The sequence below is a fragment of the Pteropus medius genome, unplaced genomic scaffold, assembly GCF_902729225.1.
Source record: "Pteropus medius unplaced genomic scaffold, Ma_sr-lr_union100, whole genome shotgun sequence".
Taxonomy (NCBI): Eukaryota; Metazoa; Chordata; class Mammalia; order Chiroptera; family Pteropodidae; genus Pteropus; species Pteropus medius.
Window position 1 is genome coordinate 997392 of NW_024351647.1, and position 26575 is coordinate 1023966.

Below are 26575 nucleotides of genomic sequence, written 5' to 3' on the forward strand. Positions count from 1 at the left end.
ATAACTCCTTGCTTCTCATTAAAAGGTTTCAGTGAGCCCTGGGTTAGGCGGTAGAATGAGCTCTCAGGAAGGAAGTAATGGGATCAGTGTCACAGCTAAAAGTTTAAAGATAATTTCATCCACCTCCCCACCCCCAGGACTAGAACCCAGGTTTCTTGATTTCCAGCCACTGCACTGCTCTGGCACAACTACTGTCTCCCTCAGTTCCAGGACCCTTCCTATGGACAGCTCGAGGAGAGCAGTTTCTGACTCTCTAGGGAGTGAGAAGTGAACAGAAGAAGGCAGAAGCTGCTGCAGAAAGTGGCCATCAGCCCAGGTGGCTGCCCCCAGAGCCCATTTGGCGCCAGCAAGCGAAACGCATGGCCCTGGCTTTCCTGGCTGGGTTCTTCTCCCCTGGAAAGGAACCCTGTCTATTTCTCAGCTCTTTCAGTCCTAAGCGCCTTTCACTTCCTGTTTCCCTCCTTCTCTGCTCTCATTTTCGGCCCACACACCACCAAGGAGTTGGTGGACTAGAGTGGCCACTGAGAGCTCACGCTGAGGAGGAGGAGGGGCTGCACCAGACACCCTGCCTTCACTCCTAGAAACAATAGGAAGTCCAGAGGTTTTGAACACTCAGTTTAATTTAAAACAGGCACAAGTGCAAACAATTCACAAAAGTTTCTAGGGAAGGTGCTTTTGTTTTTAAAACTCTGACCCTTAAAAAAAAAGTCCTTGCAGTTTTTTGTTCCGTTTTGTTTTGCCCTAAAGCAGGCCACTAGGGAGTAGAGGAATCTAAAAATATGATCTACATGGGGTCCAGACACCTAGAGTTCTTCCCTGGGCTTCCTTGTGTCATAACAGCCCTGAAGGCGGGGAAGGAAGGAGGACAAGGAAACAGGTGTCTGAGGAAGCTGCTAGGGGCAGAAGGTTTGCACAAATGGGGTGCCCATTCTTTTGACATGATGGAACTCCAGGAGCTGGTTTACCTCCCCCAGACCAGGATTTTGAAAAGAAAGGGTCCCTGATGACCTGGTTATTGAGATGAAGCTCACAAGTAAGACAAAGTTTGTTTCCTCCCCCTTATGGTCTCGGACTCTCAGACCACACAATACAGGAGAAACTTGGGACCTGCCCAGTCCGCAGGATGCATCAGACTCAATATAGACCTCTTCGCTGGTCAGGTAGCATCATGAGACTTAAAAGGTGGGAATCCAGGCCACGAAAGCAGGTCTCTTCAGAGCAGAACTTAGTGGGAGAGAGGATGGGGAAGCCTTACTGAAGGGGCCAGGCTGTCAGGGTGACCTTCCTCCATTTACACACACACACGCACACACACACACACACACACACACACACACACACACACACTCACACTGCAGCATGCATCCTATAAAGTGACACCACCTTTACCACCAACCCAATTATTTTTCTTTCACTCAAAAAATGCCCCTCTTCCTCCCGTGGCCTTCCATGACCTATGAGCAGGCTGTGCATGAGAGTGTTGCGTGTCATCAGTGCAGGTGGGTCAGGAAGCAGGTGCAAGTGGGACCGTGCCTTCAGGAAGTCAGACACAAAAGAAGAAGATGGATTCAGGCAATAAAAACCTTCTCTATGGCCCTCTTGAGACCCCAGGGTTTGGAATTGGAGCTGAGAACAGGAAGTATCCTGGTGAAGACAGGCATTCTGCACTCTTGGGTGGCCTGAGATGCTAGTGTACAACTGCCTTTAAAAAACCACAGCAGCCTTTTCTGCTGTGTTGGCCACAGTGGCCAGAAGTGCTGGTCTCGGTGTTTCTTAGAAATATCCCTGTGCAAATAACAAAGGGTCATTCTGAAGAAGGGGTCTCCATCATCCCAAAGGCAACTGGGGACTCTCTTGGAGGGGAGAGATTCTGAGGGGCAGGTCCGGCCTGGCCCAGTGGGCTGAGGGGCAGGAGGGCAGAGGTGGGGCTTCACATTCAATCTTTGGAGAGAATACTGAGAAAACGAGGCAGGCAGGCCCTGTCAACGAGCTGGTTGCCCAGTGTCCCCTGCCTGTGGGCACAGGTGACAGGCTCGCTCTAGGGATAGGCTCAGCAGGTGGAGGTCTGCTTGCGGTAGAGCTGGATCAGGGGCACCAGGCACTCGGGTAGCCCTGTCTGCAGCAGGAAGGGATGGTCCAGGAGCTCTTGGGCCGTGGCTCTCTCCTGGGGGTCTCGCACCAACATCCGTTCCAAGAAGTCTCGCAGCACTGGGGAGACCTGTGGAGACAGGGCAGTGAGATGAAGCCACAGTTTGTAGTCACTTTGGGGTGATACATCTGCCTGGTCCCACCATCATTTGAAAGTCTTAAATTCTCTCTTTTCTTACTTCCTGGTTCCTCCCTCATTCGTCCCTTGGATTATCAGGTAGGTAGGTAAAGAAGGTCAGCATCAGTCCAGGGAAAGTGGCCAGTTCATCTCTAAGGGGTGTTCCTGAGCATTGGGGAGCTGAGCTTCTAATACAGCCCATTCTACACCCTGCTTCTCTGAGCTCTCAGCGTTCAGGCTCTGCAGGTCTGTGTAAAGGGGCGTGAGATTTGTATCAGTGATCCAGTATTGGGTCTATACCTGATCTTGGCAAAGTTGCAATTTTCTCTAGACCTCAGTTTTCTCATCTGTGAAATGGGCGAATGATAAGATGTGCTTGCCCTGTCTGCCTCATGGGGCTTTAGTGGAGACAAAAAAGAGGTCAGGGGTGAAGAAGTGTTTTTTAAAATACAAAAGAACAAGGTAGGACCTGAAAATAAGAAGATTTTATTGCTGTAAGCTTCAGAGTCTAAGTCAAGTGCTTATCTTGGTTCATTTTGAACCAATATCTTAGGATGAGGCTGACTCTTTGGCTGTTACAGAAGGCTACATCCTCTGGGGAATTAGTCAATTGAAAATCTCCCCTATATGAAAATCTTGGGGTCTACAGTGTCTCCAAGGACTAATTGTCTCTGAAGATGTTTTCTGTCTGTCTTCCCATCCCCATGTGTTGGGGCCACAAAACTATTTTGCCACTTAGGGACTGGGCTTCAACCCTCTGGGACATTTCTCACTCTTGCCAGCAGATGGCAGTGCTGTTTTGCAACCCTCTGCTGACCTGGGGGTATCCACAGGTAAGGCCTGCTGGTTTGGGTTTGGCAGAAAAGGTTACACACACACACACACACACACACACACACACACACACACACACGGGAAAACCGGCTCAAATGTGGTCAGGATATGCATTGATGGAGGACAAGCCAAACACAGTGATAGACTGAGAACACCGTGCCTTGGTGTAGCTCGCCTGACAGATGGGGTGGAGAAGTTCCTGCTCAGTTAGCTTCTCTAGATTCCACCCCAGAACATCAGATTCCTGGCAGTCTTGCTTTCACTTCTCTTGTGCTCTCGTCAATCACTTGCAGGTGGAAACTTGTCAGAGCGACACTGGGAGTTGTATGTAGACGTGGCTCCACACCCAGGTACAGGTTTTGTGTGGAGAAAGAGGAGCCTTTTCCAGGAGCCCAGACCCTCTGGCTTCTGTGAAAGGGAACAACTGGGTCTGGGAGCCCAGGCTCTGGTCCTCTGAGCCTCAGGAAAAATGGGGTCTGTGTTATCACACCTTGTACACCGACTGACCTTGTGAGAATTTTTCAGCTTGGGTGGGGGGCTGTCCCGGAGCCTCTTCATGGCTTGCACTGGGGAGTCGCTGAAGTAGGGTGGCTCCCCGTCCACCATCTCAATCACCATGATGCCTAGAGACCAGATATCCACCTGCAGGAGGAGAATGCCCCTGACTCCACTGGCCTCTTGGTAGCAGCGTGCTGCAGGGGGAGGGGAGCAGTTGGTCTCAGTTGTCCTTGGTAAGTTGGCTTTCCTGGTCACCTACCCTGTGCTGTTACTTCCTACCTGAGTGACCATTGACTAGAGACACTGCTGTCAGCCACTCTCTGAGAAAGGCCATCACACGTGGGGAAGCCTAGCCATATCCCACCCTGCTCTTGAGCTGGGGTGGGGAGTTGCATTTTAGGGACCAATTTGTGGCATAAAGTCATAGGCAAGAGTAGACCCATCTAAGAGGCGACAGTGAGCAGTGGGGTAGGATATAGACTAAGTGAACACCTGAGAACTGGGGCTATTTTTGGTGGGAGGGGGCCTCTGGAGAGGGTCAAAAGTGGAAGAGTCATGTGTTCCCAAGCCTCGCCTAGGAGGACTCGGGGATGGAGAGAACGGTTACCTCGGTTGCATACAGAGACCTAGAGATCACTTCAGGAGCCATCCAGTAGGGAGTTCCCACCAGGGACTTCCTCTTAGGGACGTCTTTGCTGATCTGAGCACAGAATCCAAAATCCGAGAGTTTCACCTGGGGTTGGGGTGAGAGGGAGAAAGTGGAGTGAATGGTGAACTAGGAGGAGCCATGCTGGGAGCAGGGGGAGTGGGGGCATGGGTGTGTCAGGGTGGGAAAGGCTCTACCCTGCCATCGAGGGTCAGCAGGATGGAGTCACTCTTGATGTCCCGGTGGATGACACCCTGGGCATGCAGGTAAGCCAGGGCCTGCAACACAGCCTCACACACAGTGGCGATCTGCTCCTCGTTCAGCCTGGACGGGAAGGCGGGGTCACCGGAGGAAGAGAATATTAGCTGTGGCTGAGCGGCAGGGCAGATGGGCTAGGAAAGTAGGTACCCTGCTACCTGGCCCCACGGCTTCTGGGCAATGTGTGGGGGAGTCCAGTCAGGACAGAGCCCTGGTGGGAAAGGGCCTAAGCCTAGGCTGACAACCACCTGCCTCCCACTCCCTTGACACCCCTGGGTCTCTTAATCCAAACAGACAGGGCGTACTCAGGACAATCTGATAGCCTCCCCCCCCACCCAAGTCTGCTGGGCCCGAGGCTGCCTGATACCCTTGCCAGGGCAATGGCAGGTGCAGCCAGCACTCGGGGCCCAGTGCTCCAGCTGCCTACCTGACTTGGGAGATGATGTCCGTGAGGGCCCCGCCCTGCAGGAACTCCATAAGCACCCACAGCTCCTCGCCCACCAGGTAGCTCTTGTACATCTCCACCACGTTGAGGTGCTGGTAGTCCCGCATTATCACCACCTGGAGGCAGGCGGAGATGCCTGAGTGCTGGGCAGTCCCTGCTGCCCATCCCAAATGCCCACCCATGTCTGCCCTCTCCTCCCACCTCATTAAAGAGCAGCTCCCTGCGCTGCTGCTTCCTGAGGTCCATCATCTTGACAGCCACTTGGCGGCCAGAATGCTTCTCCCGTGCCAGGCAGACAATGCCTGTGGAGCCCTCGCCAATCTTCACGTAGCTGTCCAGCAGCAGCCGGGGGTCACCCTGGTCCACCACCATCCTGAGTGCAGCCTTGAACTGCTCATGCGTCACGACGCCTGTGTCCTCACCAGCTAGGGCACCCTTGGCCACTGCAGGGTCCTGGGGCAGGTACAGGTTGCTGGTACTGATCTGGGCGTGCCGGGTGCGGGGAGAGCCCGCCGGGGAAGACCGGCCTGGAGGAGGGCCAGTGGCTGGGGCTGTGCGGAGGGACTTCTGGGGGCTGCTGGTATCCAAGGTGGTCAGAGGGCTGAAGGTGCCCATGGGCTGGGCTGAGGGCAAGGACTGTGCCTTGGCCACCAGACTTGGAGGGGAGTCTTTCTGTGGTGGTTGGAATGAGGAGTTGGGCTGCACAGAGAAAAAAACAGAAGGGGGTTTGGCTGTGGGAGTGTTTGGAGCAGCCTGCCCAGAGGCAGGGGGTGGCTGCCATGACCTTTGGACACGGGCAGGTCAGGGCATCAGACCAAACTGGGGAGGTACCATGAGCAAAGATTTTCAAATGGAACTGAAGCCAAATCATTGTCCTGCTTAGGAAATCAGCCCCCACTGTTCCCAGGAGAGCAGACCAAATGAAAGCTCTCTACATCCACTCTGCCTGCTCCTGGGAAGACAGAGAAAGCAGAGTCCCTGGGGTGTCCTTGTGTTGGGTATTTCTTCGTGGGTAATTGACAGCCAGACCCCAGAGAGGCCACCGGGACGCAGCCCTCCCTTTGCTGCGGGGCTGCTTGGGGAATCTGGGTCAGGGGCACTTGCCCCCATGGCTCCCCTACCCAAGGGCCTATGCAGATGGAAGGGGGTCCACAGAGGCATGTTTCCATCCTGGGGTTCTGAGGTTCCCCTTGAGCTGAGGCTCTGGTGCCAGAGAGATCTGAGGTCAGAAGGGTGGGTCCAGTCAAACCAAGTGTTGGGGCCATGGATCCTGGGGAGGTTTTCTAAGGGTTCCCCATAGGAAAATCTCTGCTTGCTCCCAAGCATGAAACTCCTGACTGACGACCCCCACAAGGAAGGGAAGGCAGGGCCTGTCCTTAAGGGGAGGGAGGGAAGGTGGAGCTGGGTGGCAGACTGGGCCCCCAGGGAGGTCCAGCCCTGGAAGGTCCCGCCCTGGAAGCCTTCGAGGCTCCTTGCCTTTCTGAGCCCAAGCCCTATGGCCAGCCCTGCCAGGAAATGATCCCATCCTTGGGGTTCTCCCCAAGCAGCTGGTGATGTGCAACATGACTCCGCCCAGGATTATGTGTTTTTAAAAGAGGCACCTGGGAAGGGTCCTACATAACCTGACAGGGGACACTTCAGGGGCTGCTGGGAGGCCTTCTCAGAACTTCTCAAAACCCACCACAAAGTGGTTGTCTAGGGGCCCACTGGCTCCTGGTCCTGATTCCCAGAGCTGAATGGACTTCCAGCAAATCTCCTTAAACAGTCAGCTTGGGCTGGGCTGAAGGCTTGGGGACCCCAAGTCTGGGCCTCAGGCCCACCAGGGTCAGCCAGAGTCTTTCCAATCTCTTCAGCAGCCCCTGCCCAGGCTTTAGGGCTCCCACCCCCATCGCAGTCCCTGGCCTTGCCTAGGGTCACACATGTGCACAGGCACCCCTGCCAGCAGAGTTGAGAGCACAGCACTGTCGTGGCCTGGGACACAGGGCATGGGAGGCTGGGGCCAGTCTTGGTCTTTACCTCAGCAGGTGTGGGTCCCAGGTGTCCCTTCACTGGCCCTGCTGCCTACCTCCACAAGGAGGAAGCTTTTACTTAATGTAACCACAGAAAAGGACCAGATGAAACTTGCTAAACCACACCAAGAAAGGAAAAGGGGAAACAAAAGGTGGAATTAATGAATTGTTATGGGCTCTGAATTAATTCTGGAGTTACTTGTGTGACTGAGACCTCTTCTTGGGCAGGAAGCCACTAGAAGAGTCATACGCTGAGTTATAATGATGCCTCATTTCCCTTCCTGGGCCATGGCTGGCAGAGCCAGGCTCTCCAGCTATGGACTTGGGGCACTTGTACCCTAAGTTCCTCAAAGGCAGAGGCCATGTCATAATATTAAAAATGATAATAATAAAGCCATTTATTGAGGGCTTACCACTTTGACAAGGGCCTTGAATGCATTATCTCATAACCCTGTGGGTTATTTTATTTATCCCATGGGAACTATTGTTATCACATCTGTGGATGAGAAAACAGGCTCAGAGAGGTCAAATAACTTTCCCAAAGTCAGTAAGTTGTAAAGGGCAAGGCCAAACTTCAACCCTGGTCAGCTTGAACCCTGACCCCTATGCTATAGTCCTATTGGTGTCACGTAGCCTTGGCATATAATAAAGTACATGGTAGACAGTAGGGACTTAACCAGTGTTTGTTGATTTTTGAGATCTTCTGACTTGGCCCTTCTACTTCTAAGTGGAACCATTTCTAAATTCCCCAAACATGTAACCCTCTTACCTCGCTGGCCTCCCTGCCCCCACCTGAGATCTTCTTTTGCCTTATAGCCAATGTGAGTGACCACAGGCCAAGCTTCCGGGACTGAGTACAAGAGCCCTAGGGCCACAGACCCTCCTGTATCCACGTCTGGCACACTAGGCCATTGGCAACCTGACCTCCCAGGGCATCAGTGCACGACTGCTGCTTGGGAGCTGCTGTGAGTGTCCACAGTTAGCCCCTGGGATGTACTGAGGTGCAGAGGGCTAGCTGCTGGTTTGATCTGGGAGTTCCTGGGAGGGAGGAGGAACAAGCTGGATGCTTCCCATCTGTGTTGTAATTTGCCTAAAGCTGTGGTTCGCAACTGGGGGTGACTCTGCCTTCCAAAGGACATTTGGTAATATCTGGACGGATTCAGATATTCCAGTGGTGTGCTACTAGCATCTAGTGGATAGAGGCCAGAGATGCTACTAAATATCCTACAATGCACAGGACAGCCCCTACAACAAAGGATCCAAATGTCAACAGTGCAGGGTTGAGAAGCCCTGGTCCAGAGCAGCTCAGCCTTGCCTTTAGAGGCCTGGCTTAGAGTATTTATCAAGAAACATATGCCCAAAGTGCTGAGAAGGAAAGCACTCCCCTGAATTTGGAACTGTGGTGTCTCTAAGCCCAAGGCGACCACCATCTGCCCCTACCTGCCCCCACAGGAGCAGGGCCTTGCCCTGTACACACAGCAGCAGAGGCCCTTGGTAGATAATCAGTAAAGTGTGCAGCATGGACAGGCCAACCGAGGCTGGGTGGATGGCCTATGCCCTGCTGTGGAGTGCTGGCAGGAGCCTAGAAACCTTCACGTCCGTGCCCAGCCCAGCACTGACGCGTTCTTTCTCCCAATCCCTGAAGTACCCCCACAGAACTCCCAAGAGGCAGAGAGTGATCAGTTCTTGTTCTCACTTCCCTGACAGTGAGTTCTGCGCTGCTTCCACCTTGGTTTTCCGGGAGGATGTCCCCTCAGGGGCACAGCCTTCCAGAAACACCTCAGCTCACAGACACGTTCCTCACATGGATAGATACATCAAGCCACATCTCATCTGTCTCCCAGATCCCCATCCCATGGGGGATCTAAGCCCACTGTCCTTGTCCTAGTGTGGGGCTGGAGTGCCAAAACCCAGCTCCTTCCCTCGGTGCCTCAGGCTGGCAGTAACTGGGAAAGATTAAGGGTCTAGGCTGCTCCTCAAACTCCCCACCCAGGTTCAGACTGGACCAGACTTGAGCCACCACTGACAGGAGGATCCAGGCTTGTCCTCTTCCGGGGAGGGGAGGCTCCATCACTAGAGCCACTGTCAGCAGTTATTTCTTAGGTCTGACTTATAGGCCTCGTGCTCCCACCTAAGCTCATTTCTGCCTGTACCTCAGGAAGGAGCTAGAGAAAAGTGGCTGCCAAGATAGCAAAGCCTTCTTGAGTAAGAGACGAGAGCTGAGAGGCGCTCTCATGCCTTCCTTCTCTGACTCATTTAAGACACCTGGGGGCTCTGTCACCCTCTCTGGGTCAGTCTTCTCATCTGCCAAATGGGAAAGGATGTTATTATCACTACGGACAGGATGTCATAGGGCATGGAAGAAGCAAAATCATTCTCTGACTGCCAAGACACGTCACCATTAGGGGCTCCCTTCACTGTTTCCTTTTTTATAAGAAAAATATATGCATTTGAGACTGTCCCACAGGCCAAGAGTCAGCTCTCTTGCTGCTTCCGGACCCAGGCAAATGCAATCCTCTAGCTTTCCATATGACACACAAACTCGAGACTAAATCATTACAGAAATGTTAAACAAAACAATCATCACTAAAAAAAAGGGAAGGCAGGCAGCGGGGCAGAAAAGAATCCTCATTAGAAGAGGGAACGTTGCTGAATGCCTCAGGGAGAAGCAGCCCAGGAAGCCTCTGCACGACCTCAGGAGAGCACTGGGGCAAGCGAGGGGTGGAGGCAGAAAGGTCTGGGAAGAGGAAAGCAGGGAAAGCCCCTGTCCCGCTCAGGGCTGGAGCACCTATCTCTGTTGGGGTCTGGGCGAGGGTTGCTGGGCACCAGGGACAGAGGAAGGTCTGGGCTTGTGTTTAAAGATGCTCCTTTTTCAGAGGGGTGTCTGCCGACCGGTGTGGTTCACCCAGACACATCCCAGAGGGCAGGTGAGTTTAGAATAAGCCTCTCAGAGGCCCCCCAGAAAATGACCTGGCTTGCAACCTCTGACACATGCTAAACTTTTGGAGCGCAAGGGCTCAGTTGGTTCATAGTAGAATCCTCAGCTGAGGCTGAGCTGGTTTCTTGATTATTTTGTTCTCTCATGCTGTTCCCACCCTGACCCTTTAAGTGGGGAAGCCCAGGCAGGGCCTGTGTCCCTGACAAGCACTCCTCAGCGGACACCTGCCAGGCCCGCTTCCTGCCCTTCTGAGAGTGCCCCCGGGGGTATTCCCCTGACCTACCTTGCTCTGTGGTGGAGGGCCCTGCTTGCTGCTGCTTGGAGGGGCCGTGGCAGGGGTAGACAGGAACATGCTTCGGAACAGCCTGCGCTTAAGGCTGCTCTCCTGGGTCTTAGGGCTGGGGCTGCCTTCCCCGCTTGGCTTGCCTGCAGCTGAGCCCACCAGGCAGGACTGTGGCCGGGCCTCCTCAGATCCATGCCTAGCTGCCTTGGTCCCACGCCTTCCAGTGGCTGCGGGGGGCGAGGTGCTGGGCGGGGAGCTCTGCAGGCAGGTGCCCAGCTTCAGGCAGCGCTGTGTGGCACCCTGGAACTCTGCAGGGCCCAGGGACTGTGCCTTGGTGGCCAGCCCATTGGGCAGGATCCGTGGGCTATGTGGCTCCGGCCATGGCATCTGCCTGTGGCCTCCTGGTGCGCCCCCGTTGCAGCTGAGGTAGAGGCCTTGGGGGTCAGTGTGCTCAGACTGGGGGCTCTGCAGGTACATGTCCGGGTCTGCAGCCCAGTGCTCTTCCCCCAGCAGCCCCAGCGACTGTGCCCGTCGCCGGCTGGTGGGGCTTCGGCCACGCAAGGTGTTGGAGCTGATGACGGACAACTTCTGGATGTCGTTGAGCAGCCCCGAGATGTAGCCATCTATGGGCACAGAGCTGCCCCTCACCACTGTCTGCAGGGGAGGGGAAAAGAGCATGAATGAGTGGCCGGTTCATGGAGGGGTGGCGTGGGACCAGGTCAGAGGGCCTTCCCAGGGGTGCCTTAGGGAGGAACACATAAGGACCTTGCTTGTAGTGTTATCTATCCATTCCTTAATTTTTCGGTCATTTACCAGGGCCCATGGCAGGTCAGGCCTGTGCTGGTGTGGGAATACAGGGAAAAGGCCCATTTTCATGAGGCTTGAAGCCCAGCCAGGCACACAGGTGAGTAACCACGGGGTAATAATCCAGCATGCGAAATGGTGTGGGCAGCTGAGTTTGGAGAAATGGGGGGTGCGGGAGGGGGCCTCCAGACCCCACCTGGGGCCCGCTGCCATTCTTCAGCTCTGTCTGTGGCCTTCTGGGAGATGCATAGAGCTCTCTGAGGAGGCAGGGACCAGTCCAGGGCTCTCCTCCAAACGCACTGCTTTTGTGGCCTCCAGTCCCTCACAGGGCCCTGACCTCCTCCCCTACCAGGTCGTTGGACCCACCCTTCTCAACCCATACAACTAAACCCTGCGGGCATACAGTGGCTGCAGGTCCAAAAGTTGCATGGGCACACTTAATACTAAAAGATTATTTGTCGCTATCTGCAATTCAAATGTTATTGGGCATCCTGTATTTTTATTTGCTAAATCTGGCAACCCTACAGTGCTGCAGAGAGGGACTCCCCAGGCTCCTCCTCCCTGGGTCACCCAGGGAGAAATGAGAGGCTGATTAGCAGGGAGCGAAAACAGCAGCTAATTGATAGCTGGTGATTAGGTGGTTCCTCCAGGCGCCTTTGTGGTTTGGCCAGGCACCAAGAAGTGCAAGAGGCTGAACTTGGCCATGCCATTCCCGCTGCCCACCTTACCTTCATGGGCTGGAGCTGCACCCGTGTGATGCGTGAAGGGTCCACCACAGGCTTGGGCCGCCGAAGTGTGTCCAGGATGTTCTGCCATTGTGGGGGGAGGCCCACGAACTTGCCTTCTTTAGGGTCAAAGGAGGTGTGCACACGGTGCTGGAAGTTCTGTGGGGCCGAGATCTCGGGGCGTTTCTTCTTTTTCTTACGGAACATGGTGCCTGCATGGGGAGGGTCAGGCTGAGCTCCAGCTGGGGGCTTTGCAGGAGCCTGGCCCAGGCAGCACAGGTGGCTGTGGTGGGTGCAGGGGCATCAGGCTCTGGGCTCCCTCCCCTCAGCACAGCTCTCCTGTCCTGAGCCCAGGATTTCCCTTCACCTCTCATGCCTACTTCCTCAGGGAAATGCCTAGCTCCCAGCAGAGAAATCCCAGAAACAACAAAAGCACCATATATAAGCCAACACGGACTATAAACAAGGAATAGAGGTATGTGTCTTCTTGTCTGTACCAAGTCCCCTGCTGAACAGGCAGACTCTGGGGGATGTGTACTTATAAGATCCAAAGCCCATTACAAATATCATTCCACTCTCAAAGAATTAAAAATGGAGGAAAGAGGGAGGAGAGACAGCAAACGCATTTTATGAAGAAAGTATGACCTTGATTCTCTAACCAGATAATAGTACAAGAAAAGGGAAATTTGAACCAGTCTCACTTTTGAACATAAATGTGAAAATCCTAAATAAAACTAGCACGTTGAATCTAATAGTACGTTAAAGTTTTTACTTGTTTTTTTTTGTTTGTTTGTTTGTTTTATCACAATCAACTCGGGTTTGTCCCAGGATGGGTCAACAACAGAAAATCTGTTAATATGATAGAAAACATTCATAAAAAGCCAACCCACCGAGTCACAGACATGTTACCCAGTCTGGGACCATTTATCATAGAACCAGGAACCCCAAGAGGGCCCTCATGGTCACCAGGTGCTCAGCCCTAATTCTGGAAAGCCCTGAGGGACAGCTCTCTCAGGGCTACAGCTCTTCAGGGAAGAGAGAGCTCCCATTCCCTTGGGCTCCTTTCTCTCAGGTCTCAGAACCCTGTACAAAACATCACTTGCAGTCAAACCTCCCTCCCCATCCTTGCTGATGTGAGGTTTGCCTAAGGCCCAGGTGAGCTCCCTCAACATCTCAGAGTGACTGTGGTGTGTGGATTTGAGAGAGGGAGACTGGAAACCCAGGAGGTAAAGTAATTCTTCTCAAGTGTTGCTCTAGCCTCGCCTTTAGGGAGTACCTGGCTGGAACCACGTGGGATGGAAGTCAGGGTGGCTGGTGCCCACTTGAATGCTTTTGCGTCTGAAGTGGCTCAAAGCAGCTCAATAGGTTGTTGTTGTTGTTGTTGTTGTTTAATTTTTCTTTATTATGGTAAACGACACACAATGGGTTCCTATGCCACCTGGAATGGTCACTTCTAGGTTTCAAGAAACAAACATGTTTGTTTCTTGAATGCTTGCATAATTCATCTATGCATAGATCTGCGATATCTTTGGATACTGGGGTGTTCTTTTGACTCCTGCTCTGGAAATGGCATTTTCCTGGTCACTTTAGCAAGTTCTGGAGTAGGTCACATCTGGGAGGCAGCTGGTATCCACCCAGAAAGGCCGCGGGCTCAAAGAGCCACAGCTTCCCCACTAGAATGAACCAAGCATGAATCGGTTTGAATCCATTTCATACATTTTGGATTGTCAGCTGCTTTTTGGGACCTGAAGGTTTAGGAGTCCACCAAACAGTCCCTATAGGCAAAGCCCCTGTGCAGGACCACCAAGGACCAAGCACTTTGGAATGACATATGCCTGTTGAGTTGCAGGTGAGTTGTAGGGAGTCTCCTACTTATTTGGGGAGACTTTGAGCAAGTTACTTAAACAGTTTGAGCCTCGGTATCCTTTATCTACATAAAATGGGGTTGATAAAAGGTATTTCACAGGGTTTGAAGAGTATTAAGTGAGATTTCCAGTAAATGGGGGCTGTTTTTCTTGCTGTGTTACCTCTCTGTATCCCTGTTTCTAAGCTCAGGGCCCTACTGTTGTGCGAATATGAGCAGATACTTGTCTGGGAGTGATGCTGAACTCTGACCTCTCAGATTCACTTGTCAAGGGACCAGGCCTGACTTCTGGGACCTCAGGCCCTCGAAACCTCTCCACTATGTAGATTTTTGATGGTTTGATAAAACTCGACCTCCTCCCTTTCAGCCTTTGGCAATAGAGGAGTCTTCATCCCACAGTCTTTCCTCACAGTCTCTGAGACAGAGCCTCTATCTCACGCTTAGCTTAGCTGACGGTTTCATCCTGCTCCCCTCCTCTGTGAACTCCTCTGGAGGTGAAGGGACACACTCTAGAATTAAAGAAGAGCTGGCTAATACTTCTCTCTCCCGTCCCCAGAAGATCCCTCTCCTAACTCCCCTGCCCCTCCCAAGGGCCCAGCTCTTGTGGCGAAAATGCATGGGGACAGCGTCTTTAGCACATTGTCTGAATGACTCTAGGACCCTCCTTCTGTAGGACCCCAACAATGATTCCAGAACAAGTTCTTCCCAGAGGCGGCAGAGAAGGCCTGAGGAGAAAGGACAGGTGGCGTGGAGTCCTAGGGTCTGGGTTGTGGTGGTAAGGGCGGGAGCTGGCCGAAGCCATGAATGAGCTCAGGCTTTGGGGGTGGTAAAAGCAGAGATTTAGAAGTCAGAGTCAGTCACTTAGCTAGTGGGAATCCACACCTATAGGAAGGCTGCCAGGATTCTTCCAAAATGTGGTGAAGCCAACACTGCCTGGGATAATATAATTGTGTACATAGAAAATCCAGAAAAATCTACATACAAACTATTGGGATTATATAAGTGAATTTAGAAGGTCTCCAATTCAAGGTCAATATAAAAATGTCAGTTGTAGTTCTACATACCAGCCACAAATACAAAGTGAATTTTTAAAAAAGATTCTGTAGTACAGTGGGAAAGAGAAGTTTGATCTTTGTCCCTCGTTCCTGGCACACAGCTCCTAAAACTCTTGGAGTCCCCAGAGTGGCAAGAATGTTTGAACTTTCAGCACCCCCACCTGCCGTTACTGGGAAGGGGAGAAGGGCCACAGATCGAGTCAATCACAATGGCCAATGATCTAATCAACCATGCCTATTTGATGAAGCCTCTATACATGCCCTAAATGACAGTATTTGAGGAGACTTTGAGTTGGTGAATACATCAAGATGCTGGGAGGGAGAAGTGTCTGGAGATGGCATGGAATCTCCATGTTCTTGGCCACATCTCTTCCATCTATGCATCACTTCCATCTGGCTGTTCCTGAGTTGTATCCTTTCTAATGCACTGGTAACAGTAAGTAAAGTGTCTTCCTGAGTTCCATGAGCCATTCTAACCAATTACCAAACCTGAGGAGGGAGTCATGGAAATCCTTGATTTATAGCCAGTTGGTCAGAAACACAGGTGAACAGGGACTTGCAACTAGAATCTGAAGTGGAGATAGCTTGTGAGACTGAGCCTATGGCGTCTGTGCTAACTTCAGGTAGTCAGTGAATTGAATTATTGAACATTCAATTATTGAACATTCAATTATTGAATTGAATTATTGGCGTCTGAGTTGAAGAAATGGTCTCAGGAAGTTAAAAAAAAAAACAACCCTCTCATTTGATGTCAGGAGTGTTATCAGGGGAAAAAAAAACCCCTCAGATATCATTTACCATTTTCCATTAAAAATATCAAGTACTTAGGAATGGATCTAATCAAAGTTTTATACTATGAAAAGTATAAAACAATTACAGATAGTAAAGAATATTCATAAATTGGAAGACTCAATAGTGTAAAGATGTCAATTATTTCCAATTAACCTAAAGATTTATTTCATTCTCAAGGTCCCAGCATATTTCTTTTGGTCAGAATTGACAAACTGATTCTAAAATATACAGAGAAACATAAAGAACCAGGAATAGCCAAGACAATCCTGAAGAACAAAGTTGGGGGATTACACTACCAGATATCAAGGTTTATTATAAAGCTACAATAATTAGCATACTGTGGAACTGGCGCAGAGATTGATGACTAGACCAATGGAACAGAAGAGAGAATCCAGAAATAGACCCAGTCATATGAGGTCACTTAATTTATGACTAAGGTGACACTGCAATATGGTGGAGGAACAGATGACTTTTTCCATAAATGTAGCTGAAGCAATTAGATATCCATATGAAAAAAGGAAAAATCCTGAAAAATGAATTCATATTATTCACCAAAATTAATTGGATCTAAATGGGGTAGGCGGGGACAGGAGAAAGGGAACCCCAATGTCTGGCCATCCCCTGGCCCAGGTCTGGTGTGAGTACGTGGGGCCCAAGTTTGGTGGGCTCTCCTGGAGTTCCCACCTGCTGGGGCCCAACCCTGTCCACATCTGGGTTGCCACTTGCAGGTCTCCCTTTTCTACCCTTGTCTAACCTTCAGACTCAAGCCCAAGGTCCCCCGCATTGAGGGAGGGTAGTTGTTGCATCAGCCCTGAGGCCAGAGACAAATTAAACTACCAGGTTTTTTTTGTTGTTGTTCAAAGCAGATTTTTTTTTTTAATTATTATTTTTTATTAGAGTTTGGGCCAAACTGACGAGGAGCAAACTGTCAGGGAGCAAGATCTCAAATGCTCCCTAGAGTAACACGTTCGCAGTTTCTTTTATGCATTTGAAATTAAGGAAGACCGAATGAAGATGGGAGAAAGCAGGGGCAGGACTGGATTACAAACTAGTTAAGATTATGCGCTCTCACACTTTAAAAGGAGGAGTCTAAAAGGGGGCATTTTAAAGGTATGTTAACCTAGATGCACAGAAACAATGGATGGGGCTTGTTTATTATAAAGTTACAATAAACCTTTTATTAAAGAAGTTATATGCCGGAGATGTGACTGCCCACCATGATCTGCCCAGTTGGAAATTTATGCTCATATTACCCTGTGAGGTTACTTTCTACAGAATCTCTTTTTCTTCCACACCAAAGCAGAATTCTTGATCACACAGGTTAGGAGTAGGACTTCTTTTTAAAGATTTCACCTAGGTTAATTTGTAAATGCAGGATGAGTGTGATGAATAGCTAAAGGAAATACAGCAAAATATTCATTGTTTTGTTTGACTGGTGGGGCTACAGGTGATTTCCTCCCACCCCATCTTTCTACTCTTCTAAATTTTCCTTAAAGATGATGGACTACTTTTCTAAAGTAAATACAATATTTAAAGAAAAAAAGAGTGATCATGAAGACTAGTTCCTAAGAGACATTCACCCATAATGTTTCCAAGTTACTGGGTGTGAAACACCTGAGACACAAACATCCCGCATCTCTTCAGCAATGAAGCCTATACTCTTGGAGCATACCTGCCCGCTCAGATAGGGGCCCTCAATTTTCCATTCCTAGGTCTCCATCTTCCTCCCCAGTTTCTAACCTTCAGACCCCGGAACTGAGGAAGGATGGTTGTTGCATCACCCCTGAGGCCATAGTGTTAAAGTAAATCAGGCCAGACCAGCCCTTAGAGTTGCTGTCCCTAGAATCTCACTTCTTTGCATCCACACTCAATTCTTCTAGTAGAGGAGGTTTCCTTAAAGAAGATATCCCTGAGGAGGAAGGAGGAAGATGATTTTCAGAGAGCCAGTCCTTGCCTTTTCTTCTGCCTAGCCTGATGGAAGTGATGTGGACCTGAGACATGCAGTAGAAATGGGCAGAGGCAGGGCGCCACTCAGGCTCAGGGTGACCTCCCGTCTGACACCTCACCCCAACACAGGGCAGGGAGGTGCTGAGGATTCTTTCCCAGGCTTGGATGCATTGTTGTGACTGAGGAATGCTTTGAACTTTCCTCTTCTGAATGTCTGCAGACATTACTTTTAGCTGGCTGGCCCATGACTGGACCAGCCAGTGGGATGCCAGTGTCGAGAGCGAAGAGCCTAGCCCAAACCAGTTTGAGAAGGAAGCTCCCCAGGCACAGCTCCTGCTGAGGCTGCTTCCTCCAGCCTGAGCCTGGCAGATGGGGAGCAGGTCAGTTTCTGGCAGAGACTTTCTGGAGGAAATGCTGCCACACCCAGTAAAGCTGAAGACAGAGCTGGCGGGAAAGTTTAGGGAGCCATAGGCTGGGGTCACTGAGGGATGGGACTGTCATGTCAGAGGAGATTCGAGACAGAAAGGGAAGTAACTGTTCTTGAGCACCTACTGTGTGCTAGGCCCTTTCCAAGTATCAACTCACTTAATCCTTACAACAACCCTGGGAGGAAGGAATTATTATTATAAAGAAATCCAAGTGAGGTTCAGAGAGGTTAAATAAATTGCCCAAGGTCGTAGAACCAGGAAATGACTGAGCTGGGGTTGGACTCCAGATCTGGTTGCAAAGTCCCTGTTCGCTCCACTATGCCTACTCTGAGGGCACTTGGCTGTTGTGAGTCTTCCTGGGGTCTCTATGAATAGGAACAGGGCTGAGCAGCCTGCGTAAACTCATGGGAATGTGCAGAAGGGGATAGGCCAGGGCCAGCTCCCTCAACCAAGATTGCTAGGTTCTTTCCTGGGCTGATCTGTGAGTCAGAGGCCAAGGGAGCTGGGGCTGCCCTGACTTGCAGGCTGACCCTTACTTTGTAGAACCAGGTTTTCTTTTGCCCTGCAAGGAGTGGGTAAAATGTTCCAGAGGGCTCATGTTGGCAACTGTGACATCAGGGCCTGGCATATATGAAAAAAGTTACAGACACACAGTTTATTCTCTTCAGAGCAGGTCAGGTTCCCTCAATAGGGACTCGGGCAATCTGTGGGCTTGGCGCAAGAAGTGGCGGGCAGAACTTTGTGGCTGATGCTACCGTACCCTGGCGACATGGGGTTTTGGTGGTGGCCCTCAGAGTGGGGCGCTGTGGCTTGGCTGGTCTAGAGTCACAGCTGAGGTAAGCAAAGGAGCCACAGTGGGTGGGTTACCCTCTCAAACTGCTTCTCCTCCAGGAGGAGATATTCATCTTCCAGGGTCTGGGATGCAAAGGCCACCGAGCTTTTGGGGCCCACAAACCCAAGGCAGAGCTGTGGAGAAATAAGTCTGCATTTAAACCTCAGACCAGAGCTCACACATTCAAATGAGTGCTGCCAGTTGAGGCAGAACCTTGGGAGTGACTTTGTCTGTTTCAAATATGTTCTAGTACTTACAGAGGTCCTCTTTGGAAATCACCTTTGGGGCCCATCTTGAGCCAATATCAACTGTTCTGTCGCCTCTGCTTTTCACTGGAAGTGGTGGTGTCTGATGTGTTCGTCCACCTTATCCTGACTTCTAATGGGTTTTGGCTATTTCCACACATTGAATTCCTTTTAAGGAAAGGACACTTAGCCTACCTAAAGGATTCACAAGAATGTGCTACAGGTGGGGAAGGTGGCTCCCAGAGAACACGTCTAAAAGAGTTTGTAGTTACTCTGAAGTGGGCAGGGCTTGGTTGGTTAAGTTCTGGGATGTTAGTTAACTGTTAGGAATGAGGCCGGTGGAATTCCCCTCCATTTCCGGGTGACTGGAAGAGAGAAGGAAGCTGAACTCTGGGCCCTGCTCCCAGTGCTAGTACACCCAGGCTTCCCTGGCTAGAGGCTCAGGACCTGCTTATCAGAGCTGAGTTCTATCTCAGTATGGCCCCAGGGTGCCAGGTTCCAAGGTTCTGGCTTGTGACTTTGGCTTACTCTCCTCCTTTCTAGGCCTCAGCATTTCAGATGGTGACAAGGGACTGGACTCCTTAACCTCTGCCAGCTTCTCCAGGTATAGTGAGGAGAGAAATAGCATTTGTTCTAACTCAAGGGTCCATTTCGGGTGTTTTTAGTAACCATTGCTCAGGGAGTGCATAATGTAAGCATGAGGCTGTGAGCTGAGCATTTCTACTTATGAGATCTCCTCACCCCGAGCCTGTGAGGTAAGATCGTTATTGTCCCATTATGCAGACGAGGAAATCAAGTCATGCAGCAAAGAAGGGGCAGAGCCATGTCTATCTGACCCAGACTCTGATGTGAATGTGGCTTCAGTCAGCTGTCACCTTCTACCACCCACACTGTATCATTCTCAGGCCCACTCAAGCTACTTTGAGGAAGGAAATATCCTAGAATCACGACAATGAGGTAGAGGTATGCTCCCGAGTTCTACAGCACTTCGATAGGCACCCTTACTACTGCCACCATCAGACACAGAGTGGCCCACTGAGGACCCTATCACCTCCAGAGCTTAGCCTTCCCACCTAGACATCTGTAGCAAGGCTACCTGACCTCTTCATCTCCCCTTGAGAACTGGTATCCTACACACCCTTCCTGGAGAGCTGTGTGCCTCTTGTCCATGGTTGAGAATAGCGGGAACAGAAGTTAGCCTCCCATCAGAGTATTCTCTTCAGCCACAAAGATTTTTTTCAAACTTTGCTTTCTGGAGTTTGTTTAATTAAATATAAATATGATTATATTATTCATTCATTTATTCAAAAGTATTTATTGTGCATCTACTCTGCTCTAGACTCTGAGAACCATGGTGAACAAAATAAAATCCTCGCTCTCAAGTAGTTTAGCTTGCTTTCCAGATAGATGTTGCTAGACACGCCCCCTGACTGTCCTCTCTCAGCCTCCTCCAGGGGGTTCAGGCCTGCCATCTGCCCCTCTTCAGATGATAGTCAGGAGAGGTGGCACCCCAGAAACCTTTCCTGGCCCCTCAAAATACGCCGGAGGAAGGGCCTGAAGAGAATTTCATTTGCTTTTCTGCCCAGTTATCACTTGCAGTGTGGGTGGGTCCTAGACTCAGGCTGTGGCCTTCACTACCATTGCCTGAGGACTCTGTAAGTTCTACCCGGGGCCACTGTGCTAAAGTGTAGAGTGTCCTCAGGATGCTGAGCAGTCCTCTGAGGTTTTGCTATCCTACCGGAGTGGCCTAGAGAGAAGCTGAGTGTGCAGGGCAGAGGGTACTATGCACATAATAAGCTAACACATTTGGGCTTCCCAACCTTGTCATCACTCCCACAGTACAGGTCTCAGTGAATCTCTAGGGGAGAGATAATGGGGCCGTTGTTGAAAGGAATATGATAATAAAGCTCATTCAATCACTTGTGTCAACACTCCAGTTGAATGAGAGGCCAAAGAGCCAGGCTGGCCAGCCAGAGAAAGTCAATATTGACTCAGGCCCGCCTCTCTGCCCAGCCTGTACACTCAGTGCTGAGGTCCAGCAGAGGCTCAAGCCAGGCCAGTCCTTTGATCCCTGTTCATTGTACTTAGAATCCTAACCTCTTCCCTGGTCCACAGCACTGGGCTGTCCTGGGCACAGGATTATCTCCAAGGGGAGAGAGAAGAATGGCCTTCCTGGGAGGGCTACGGGCCAGGCACCTCTTCACCAGCCCAGATTTTCAACAGACTCTGCATGCAGAGGCCCGAGTCCCCATCAGACAGTCCTCAGTGCCTAACCAGAAAGAACCTATAGGGTCCTCTATTCACAAGATTAGGTCCCCAATCACATGTGTGCATGTGTGCACGCGCACACACACACACACACACACACACACACACACACAGATTATGAGTTTTTTACAGCCTTTAACTTTCTATACCTATTTTGTTTGCCTCCTCACTTTGTGCTCACAATACTGCTGTGACTTGGGCCAAACCCGCTTTACTGGGTGCATTTAAAGACTGCAGGCAGCTTGAGAGAGGAATGAGGAGACAAGAAAGGGAATATACACATATACACGTATAAAGTACCTAGCACATGTCAGGCACTGTGCTGGGTACTTTTTATTAGTGCATTAAATGATCACAACTCTATATGGTAGATGTTATGAGCTCTATTTTATAGGTGAAGAAACTGAGGCTTTGAGAGAAGTAATTGTCTGAGATGGTAAGTGCGGAGTCAGGACTCAAACACAGATTGCTTTGGCTCCGAGCTCTTCTATCATGCCCAGAGAAGTTAAATAACTTTCCCAGATCATACAGCTACTTAGAGATAGGGCTGGAAGCTTCAAGGAAGAGGCTACCTCTATGTCACACAACACTTGTGTCCAGGATCACCCATGAGCATGTGACCACGTATGAAGTATATAGAGCATGCTTTGGTTTTTGCCTCCAAAGCCGGATTCCCTGCTAGAAATGGCCTCTTCCCTGGGCCATCTCACTACCTGCTCGCCATGGACCTGCTCTGCCTTTACTGCATTCCCATTGCTTTACTCTAGCAATCTCCACAATCTCCTGCCACATAGCCAGACTTCTCAAAGTCCTCCAAGAGAGGAGGGCTCAGGTAGCTTCACCTTTTCCAATACTAAAAGTGGAGGCAAGAGGGAGGTGGCTCACTGCTGCCCTGTTTAATTTCTCATTTATCACTGTGACTCTTCACGACTATCCTATGAGGAAAGCATGATCCTCCTCCTCATTTTATAGACTAGGACATTAAAGTTTGCCTAAGTTATCAAAGGCAAAGTCAGAATTTGAACTCAGCTCTTTCTGGTTTCAAATGTATTCTCAGCCTCTATCCTAAATATGGCCTGCGGAGAACTTACAGTATTGCAATATATGCTGCACCAGCCACAAAAGACCTGACCACAGACAGACAGGAGCCCCCTCTCTTCTCTCATCTAGAAAAACAAGTCGGAAGAACCTAAAGAACATCAGAATGAGTCAAGATACAGAGAACACAGCCTACACCCTGGGAACTCTTCGTGTCTTGCCCTGAGTGTTTCGAGCAGCATCTATATTCCAGGTTGGATGCTGTGTACTGGGTACCAGAAAAGCTGGAGGGATTTTAGCAGGTTGGAGATCTGGGGAATGAGTTGGCGGGTTGGGATGTGCTGATCAGCATCTCTGCCTGCTACTGTCCTTCCTGTTTGGGAGCCTCTTTCCCAAGCAAGAATTCAGTGCACAGCTTTGGTAACTCTGCCTTGTTCCAGACAGGCATCAGACCTGATGACGAGCAGAGTCTGGGCCAAGGCACATAGTGGGGCATTAGAAGCCCTGCCGCCTGCTGTGGGCTGAGGTGGTGGAAGTAATAATGCATATCCACTAAGGACTGAGACATGGCACCTAGAAGAGACCACTGCCCTGCCTAACAGTACCAAGAATGGGCCAGCCCAGGAGGGCCACCTGCCTGCCCAGTGTCCCTTCCAGCCTGTGCCTCAAGCTGGTTTCCAGAAGGCTCCTAGACAGACCACCCCTCCAGGTCTGGAGGTCCCTCACTCACCTCTGGAATGCCTTCCTCGCCTCCTCTTCCACCTGACTCCTCACCCTTCAGTGGGCAGAGCTCTCAAGCACCAGGAGAGGGAAGACTAAAGACCTTCCTGCGAGTCCTCAGAGGCCTGGGTGGAAACACATCGGAAAGTCATTGTCACAAAGGTGGTAAGTGCCCCCGGGGATTTGGCAAATGGCCCGAATCCAGAGTATTTGGAACAGCTCCACGCCTACAGCCACCTGACTTAGCAGCCTTTCCAGGTGCAGGGGGAGATGGAAGGTTCCCCTGCGTGGCGCGCGGGGAGGAGGGGGCAGTGGGCACAGTGCTTCCGGCCCTTCTCCCCACCGTGCTCCGACTCAAAGCGGCCACGGGGCCCACCTCACAGACCCAAGTGGGGCGGGAGTCCCTCAGCCAGCCCCTGCACAAGCGCCGGGTGCACACGCACAGGTAGGTCCCGGTCGCAGCGCCCGAGCTCTCTGTCCCTGTGCTCAGGCCCCTCCGCCCCGCGCCCGCGCCCGCGGCCCCGAACTTCGGGGAAGGAAAACCCGAATGAGGGGAGGCCAGTCCTCTCGTCTAGGCCTCAGCCCGGGGAGGTTAGCCAACCTTCAGGGGTGGCCAGGGCACCCACCTGCGAGCAGGAAGCCCCGGGAGCGCTCGGAAAGGCCGCGGGAACCGGGCCCGCCCTCCGCAGGAGGGACCTGGGCGCCGGGAATGGCGAGGAGAGGCTGCGCTTGCATGTTTGTGCAGCGCCGGCTTCACCTGGCCACGAGTTTGATTTCAGGGTGTGGCCTCAGGTAGGACACGGAGAATACAGAGCCCGGGAAAAGTCTCCAAGGGACGCAAGGGCCGCGGCCAGGAGCCTCTCTGATCGAGGGGCGCTTCCCTGCTCAACCTTTTCCTTTTAATCTATGGGCTCCAGCTTCCTCCGGCCCTTCTTCTTCAGTCCCTGATCCTGGTCTGGCAGACCCACTGTGACCCGCCGGTGTCCCCAACGTCCCCGGGCCACTGTACAGAGAGGCTTGACCTGGATTATCTGCTGAGCGCCTGCCTCTCCGTGTAATGAACTCATTAATTTGCTGTGCAGATACTCACTCTGGAGGCCATGGGCCTCCCTCCTGGATCCTAGAGGTGCTGCTGCAGGGCTTCAGGCTCTCACCACACACACCTTGGAGAGCCCTGGCTGGAGTCCTGCCACCTTGGTCTGTCTGTCCCATCTGGACAAGGCCCCAGGACTGTCTTGGGGTAGCCCCCGTGTGCAGGCAGGAAAGCGGGATTTAAAGATTCCAATTTCCTTGTCAGACCTTGCTCAGTTCTGAGAATCCTCTGGCCTCAGGATTTTAGGATAGAGAAAGAATGCCTCCAGGAACCTTGTGCCCCCAAACAGAGGATGGAGCCCGTTCCAGAGCTAGCATTCCCGGATTGACCCCAGCAGTGCCCTGGCCTAGGAGAAGGATGGGTACTGGAGGGGCTCACTCCTGCCTGTCCTTTGCCCTGCTTCTTATGGTTTGGAGGGTGGTTTCTCCTATGCATGTATGTTGTGGGGGAAGGGCAGGGGCCAACTGTCTGTCTCTTCCCCAAACAAGGAAGTGAGAAAACCCTTGTCGTCCTAGACTTGGGCCCCCAGAGAGGACTTTGTCCAATTGAGTGCAGAGGAGATTCTAGCTTGGAAATTCAGTACTTCTAGACTCCACATGCTGCCCCCAAATAGTGGCTGGGTGACTGCCAGTGTCACAGAGCAGGGACCAAGGACAGTGTAGGAATTTTTGTCATTGTTAGGCACCTCAAACTTTAGTTTTTGAGGTTACTATTGCCATGTATCATTTTTATTCACCGATTCTTTAGATATATCACTGTAATTTGTGGATAAAGCATTTGCACATAGGCTATATTGTTTATGGACAGTTTATCCTAGGCTCCTACCAAGCAGAGCTACGGCAGCAAGTGGGAATTATCCAGCCCCAGACAGGCCTACATCCTATCTGGCTGTGCCACAAGCTTCACGCCTACAGCATTCCTGGGGAGAGTATGGTGGTGCTAGGGGCCAGCCCTGGGAGCCCTCGGAGAGTGGCATGGAAGCTAGGGCAGCTGCAGACACATCTCTGCTCCTCTCCTTACCTTCTGTCTTCCCTCTTCCTCTCTGTGTCTTTCCCAAGCTTATTTCTCTGCCCGTACAACACTGTAGGCCTGACCTTGTTAGCCAACCCCTGACCTCCTGTGGTTTCCTAGGAAGCTGCCTTCTGAGCCCTAGGATGAGGGGGCCATGTGGTGGGGAGGAACAAGTGATACAAGAATGACTTTCCCCACAGATTAGGTACCCAGGAGCACAAACCAAATGTTGGCTGTGGGACGTGGGTTATGCTAGGTGGGAGTTGGGAGTGGGAGTGGGGATGAGGGGAATTGGTCGCTGAGGATTTGAAATGAACCACGAACCAAAGCTAGAAGGAAATGCATAACATTGTTGAATCTAGAATCAACACCCTAAATTATTTTTTACTGACTCACAAATGCACACATGAATTCTTTTCTTTTCATTTAAATACCTTATATACCAAAACTCCAGCTCAAAGCAGTACTTTTGAACTGTTGAACTACAACAAAATGTGAATATTAGCCTGTTATCGGAAGTGAACTGGTATTTAATTTGGTTTGAATCCAGGCTTGGGTATCCCACAAAGGCTACTAGCCAAGTACTATCCTCACCCTGTAGGGAGTGAGTCTAGGAAACCTTGGGGTCCTCTCACCTTTGGGAGCTGTGATGGGATTTGAGGAGAGGCAGAAATTCTCAAATAAGATTGACCAAGGAAGTAATGAATCCCTCATCACTGGTGGTATTCAAGACCCCAGATAACTATCAGTCGGATATGCAGAGAAAAGGTTCTCATACTGGATATGAGGGCTAGACCAGGGGACTTCTCGGGCCCATCACAACTCCTGCACTTATAGTCACATCTACAGGTGGGTCAGCTGCACTGTGTTGGATAACCCTCTGTAAATGGGGATGGCCGGGATGTGCAGAATGGGTCCTGAGTGATTAATTCCTATGTGTGACTGACTCCCCCACTTCTCTGTGCACCTCTGATCTACTCCCAACTCAGCCCTGCCCAGAAGGAGAGAGCAGAAAAACAGTGCATGATGTGGCAGGAACAGTCTGGGGGGGGGACAGCATCTCCTCCAGCGTTCATGTGCCTCCCTCTGGCTCTGTTCCCAGGTTGCTGTGCTGGTCGCAGAGAGGAAAACCAGGCATACCTACCTTTAAAGAGCCTTGACGGTTGACAGAGGCCTTTTGGTTAAAGGAGTTGTCTATGCAGTGCCATTCTACAAATTGGGCAGGAGCTCTGGACAGGACACTGAGAACTGATGTTTCACCATGGGCAATGACTCTTGGAGCCCTGCCAGCTCTGGGGCGTTGGGCAACCAGAACTGTCTGGGAGGGCATCAGGGCAGGCACATTGGGCAGGGCAGGCACTTGCCAGCTCTTTCTCAGCCTGTGGCTGTTGGGGCCTGTTGTAACATCTGAGCATCTACAGCCAGGGCCGGAAGCCCAGATTAGGGCCAAAGAGGAAAGATATGGATCAACTTGTGGTTTAGAAACACAAACATATTATCCTTTCCCTGCACCTTTCTGCTGCGTGACTTGAAAAGCTGCCTAGGGATCAGGAACGCTGCTGATACGCTCACTCCT

General features: G+C 51.2%; 1 protein-coding gene across 2 annotated transcripts; it reads right to left on the reverse strand.

Annotated features, from left to right (window-relative positions):
• Window positions 1-1339: 1339 nt before the first annotated feature.
• PAK6 (p21 (RAC1) activated kinase 6) lies at window positions 1340-23025 on the reverse strand. Of its 2 annotated transcripts, none has more exons than XM_039843911.1 (9): window positions 22906-23025; window positions 11710-11918; window positions 10178-10831; window positions 5149-5646; window positions 4930-5063; window positions 4442-4568; window positions 4206-4331; window positions 3608-3742; window positions 1340-2218 (listed from the first exon to the last, which is right to left on the reverse strand). In XM_039843911.1, exons 2-9 carry the CDS (start codon window positions 11911-11913, stop codon window positions 2051-2053), a joined length of 2046 nt encoding a protein of 681 aa, XP_039699845.1. In that variant the 5' UTR covers window positions 11914-11918; window positions 22906-23025; the 3' UTR covers window positions 1340-2050. The 2 variants fall into 2 exon arrangements, 1 of the variants encoding a protein (XP_039699845.1); XR_005648887.1 differs by having other exon boundaries at window positions 2093-2218; window positions 3608-3792.
• Between the last annotated feature and the right edge of the window lie 3550 nt (window positions 23026-26575).

What these genes read in the sequence shown, in the direction of transcription:
- PAK6 (XM_039843911.1), bottom strand. Translation starts at nt 11,913, where the DNA reads ATGTTCCGTAAGAAAAAGAAGAAACGCCCCGAGATCTCGGCCCCACAG. An exon ending in GGGAGCTGCTCTTTAATGAG is followed by an intron (nt 5,064 to 5,148) that starts GTGGGAGGAGAG and finishes GCCTGCCTCCAG; the next exon opens with GTGGTGATAATGCGGGACTA. An exon ending in GGTCTCTGTATGCAACCGAG is followed by an intron (nt 3,743 to 4,205) that starts GTAACCGTTCTC and finishes CTCCTCCTGCAG; the next exon opens with GTGGATATCTGGTCTCTAGG.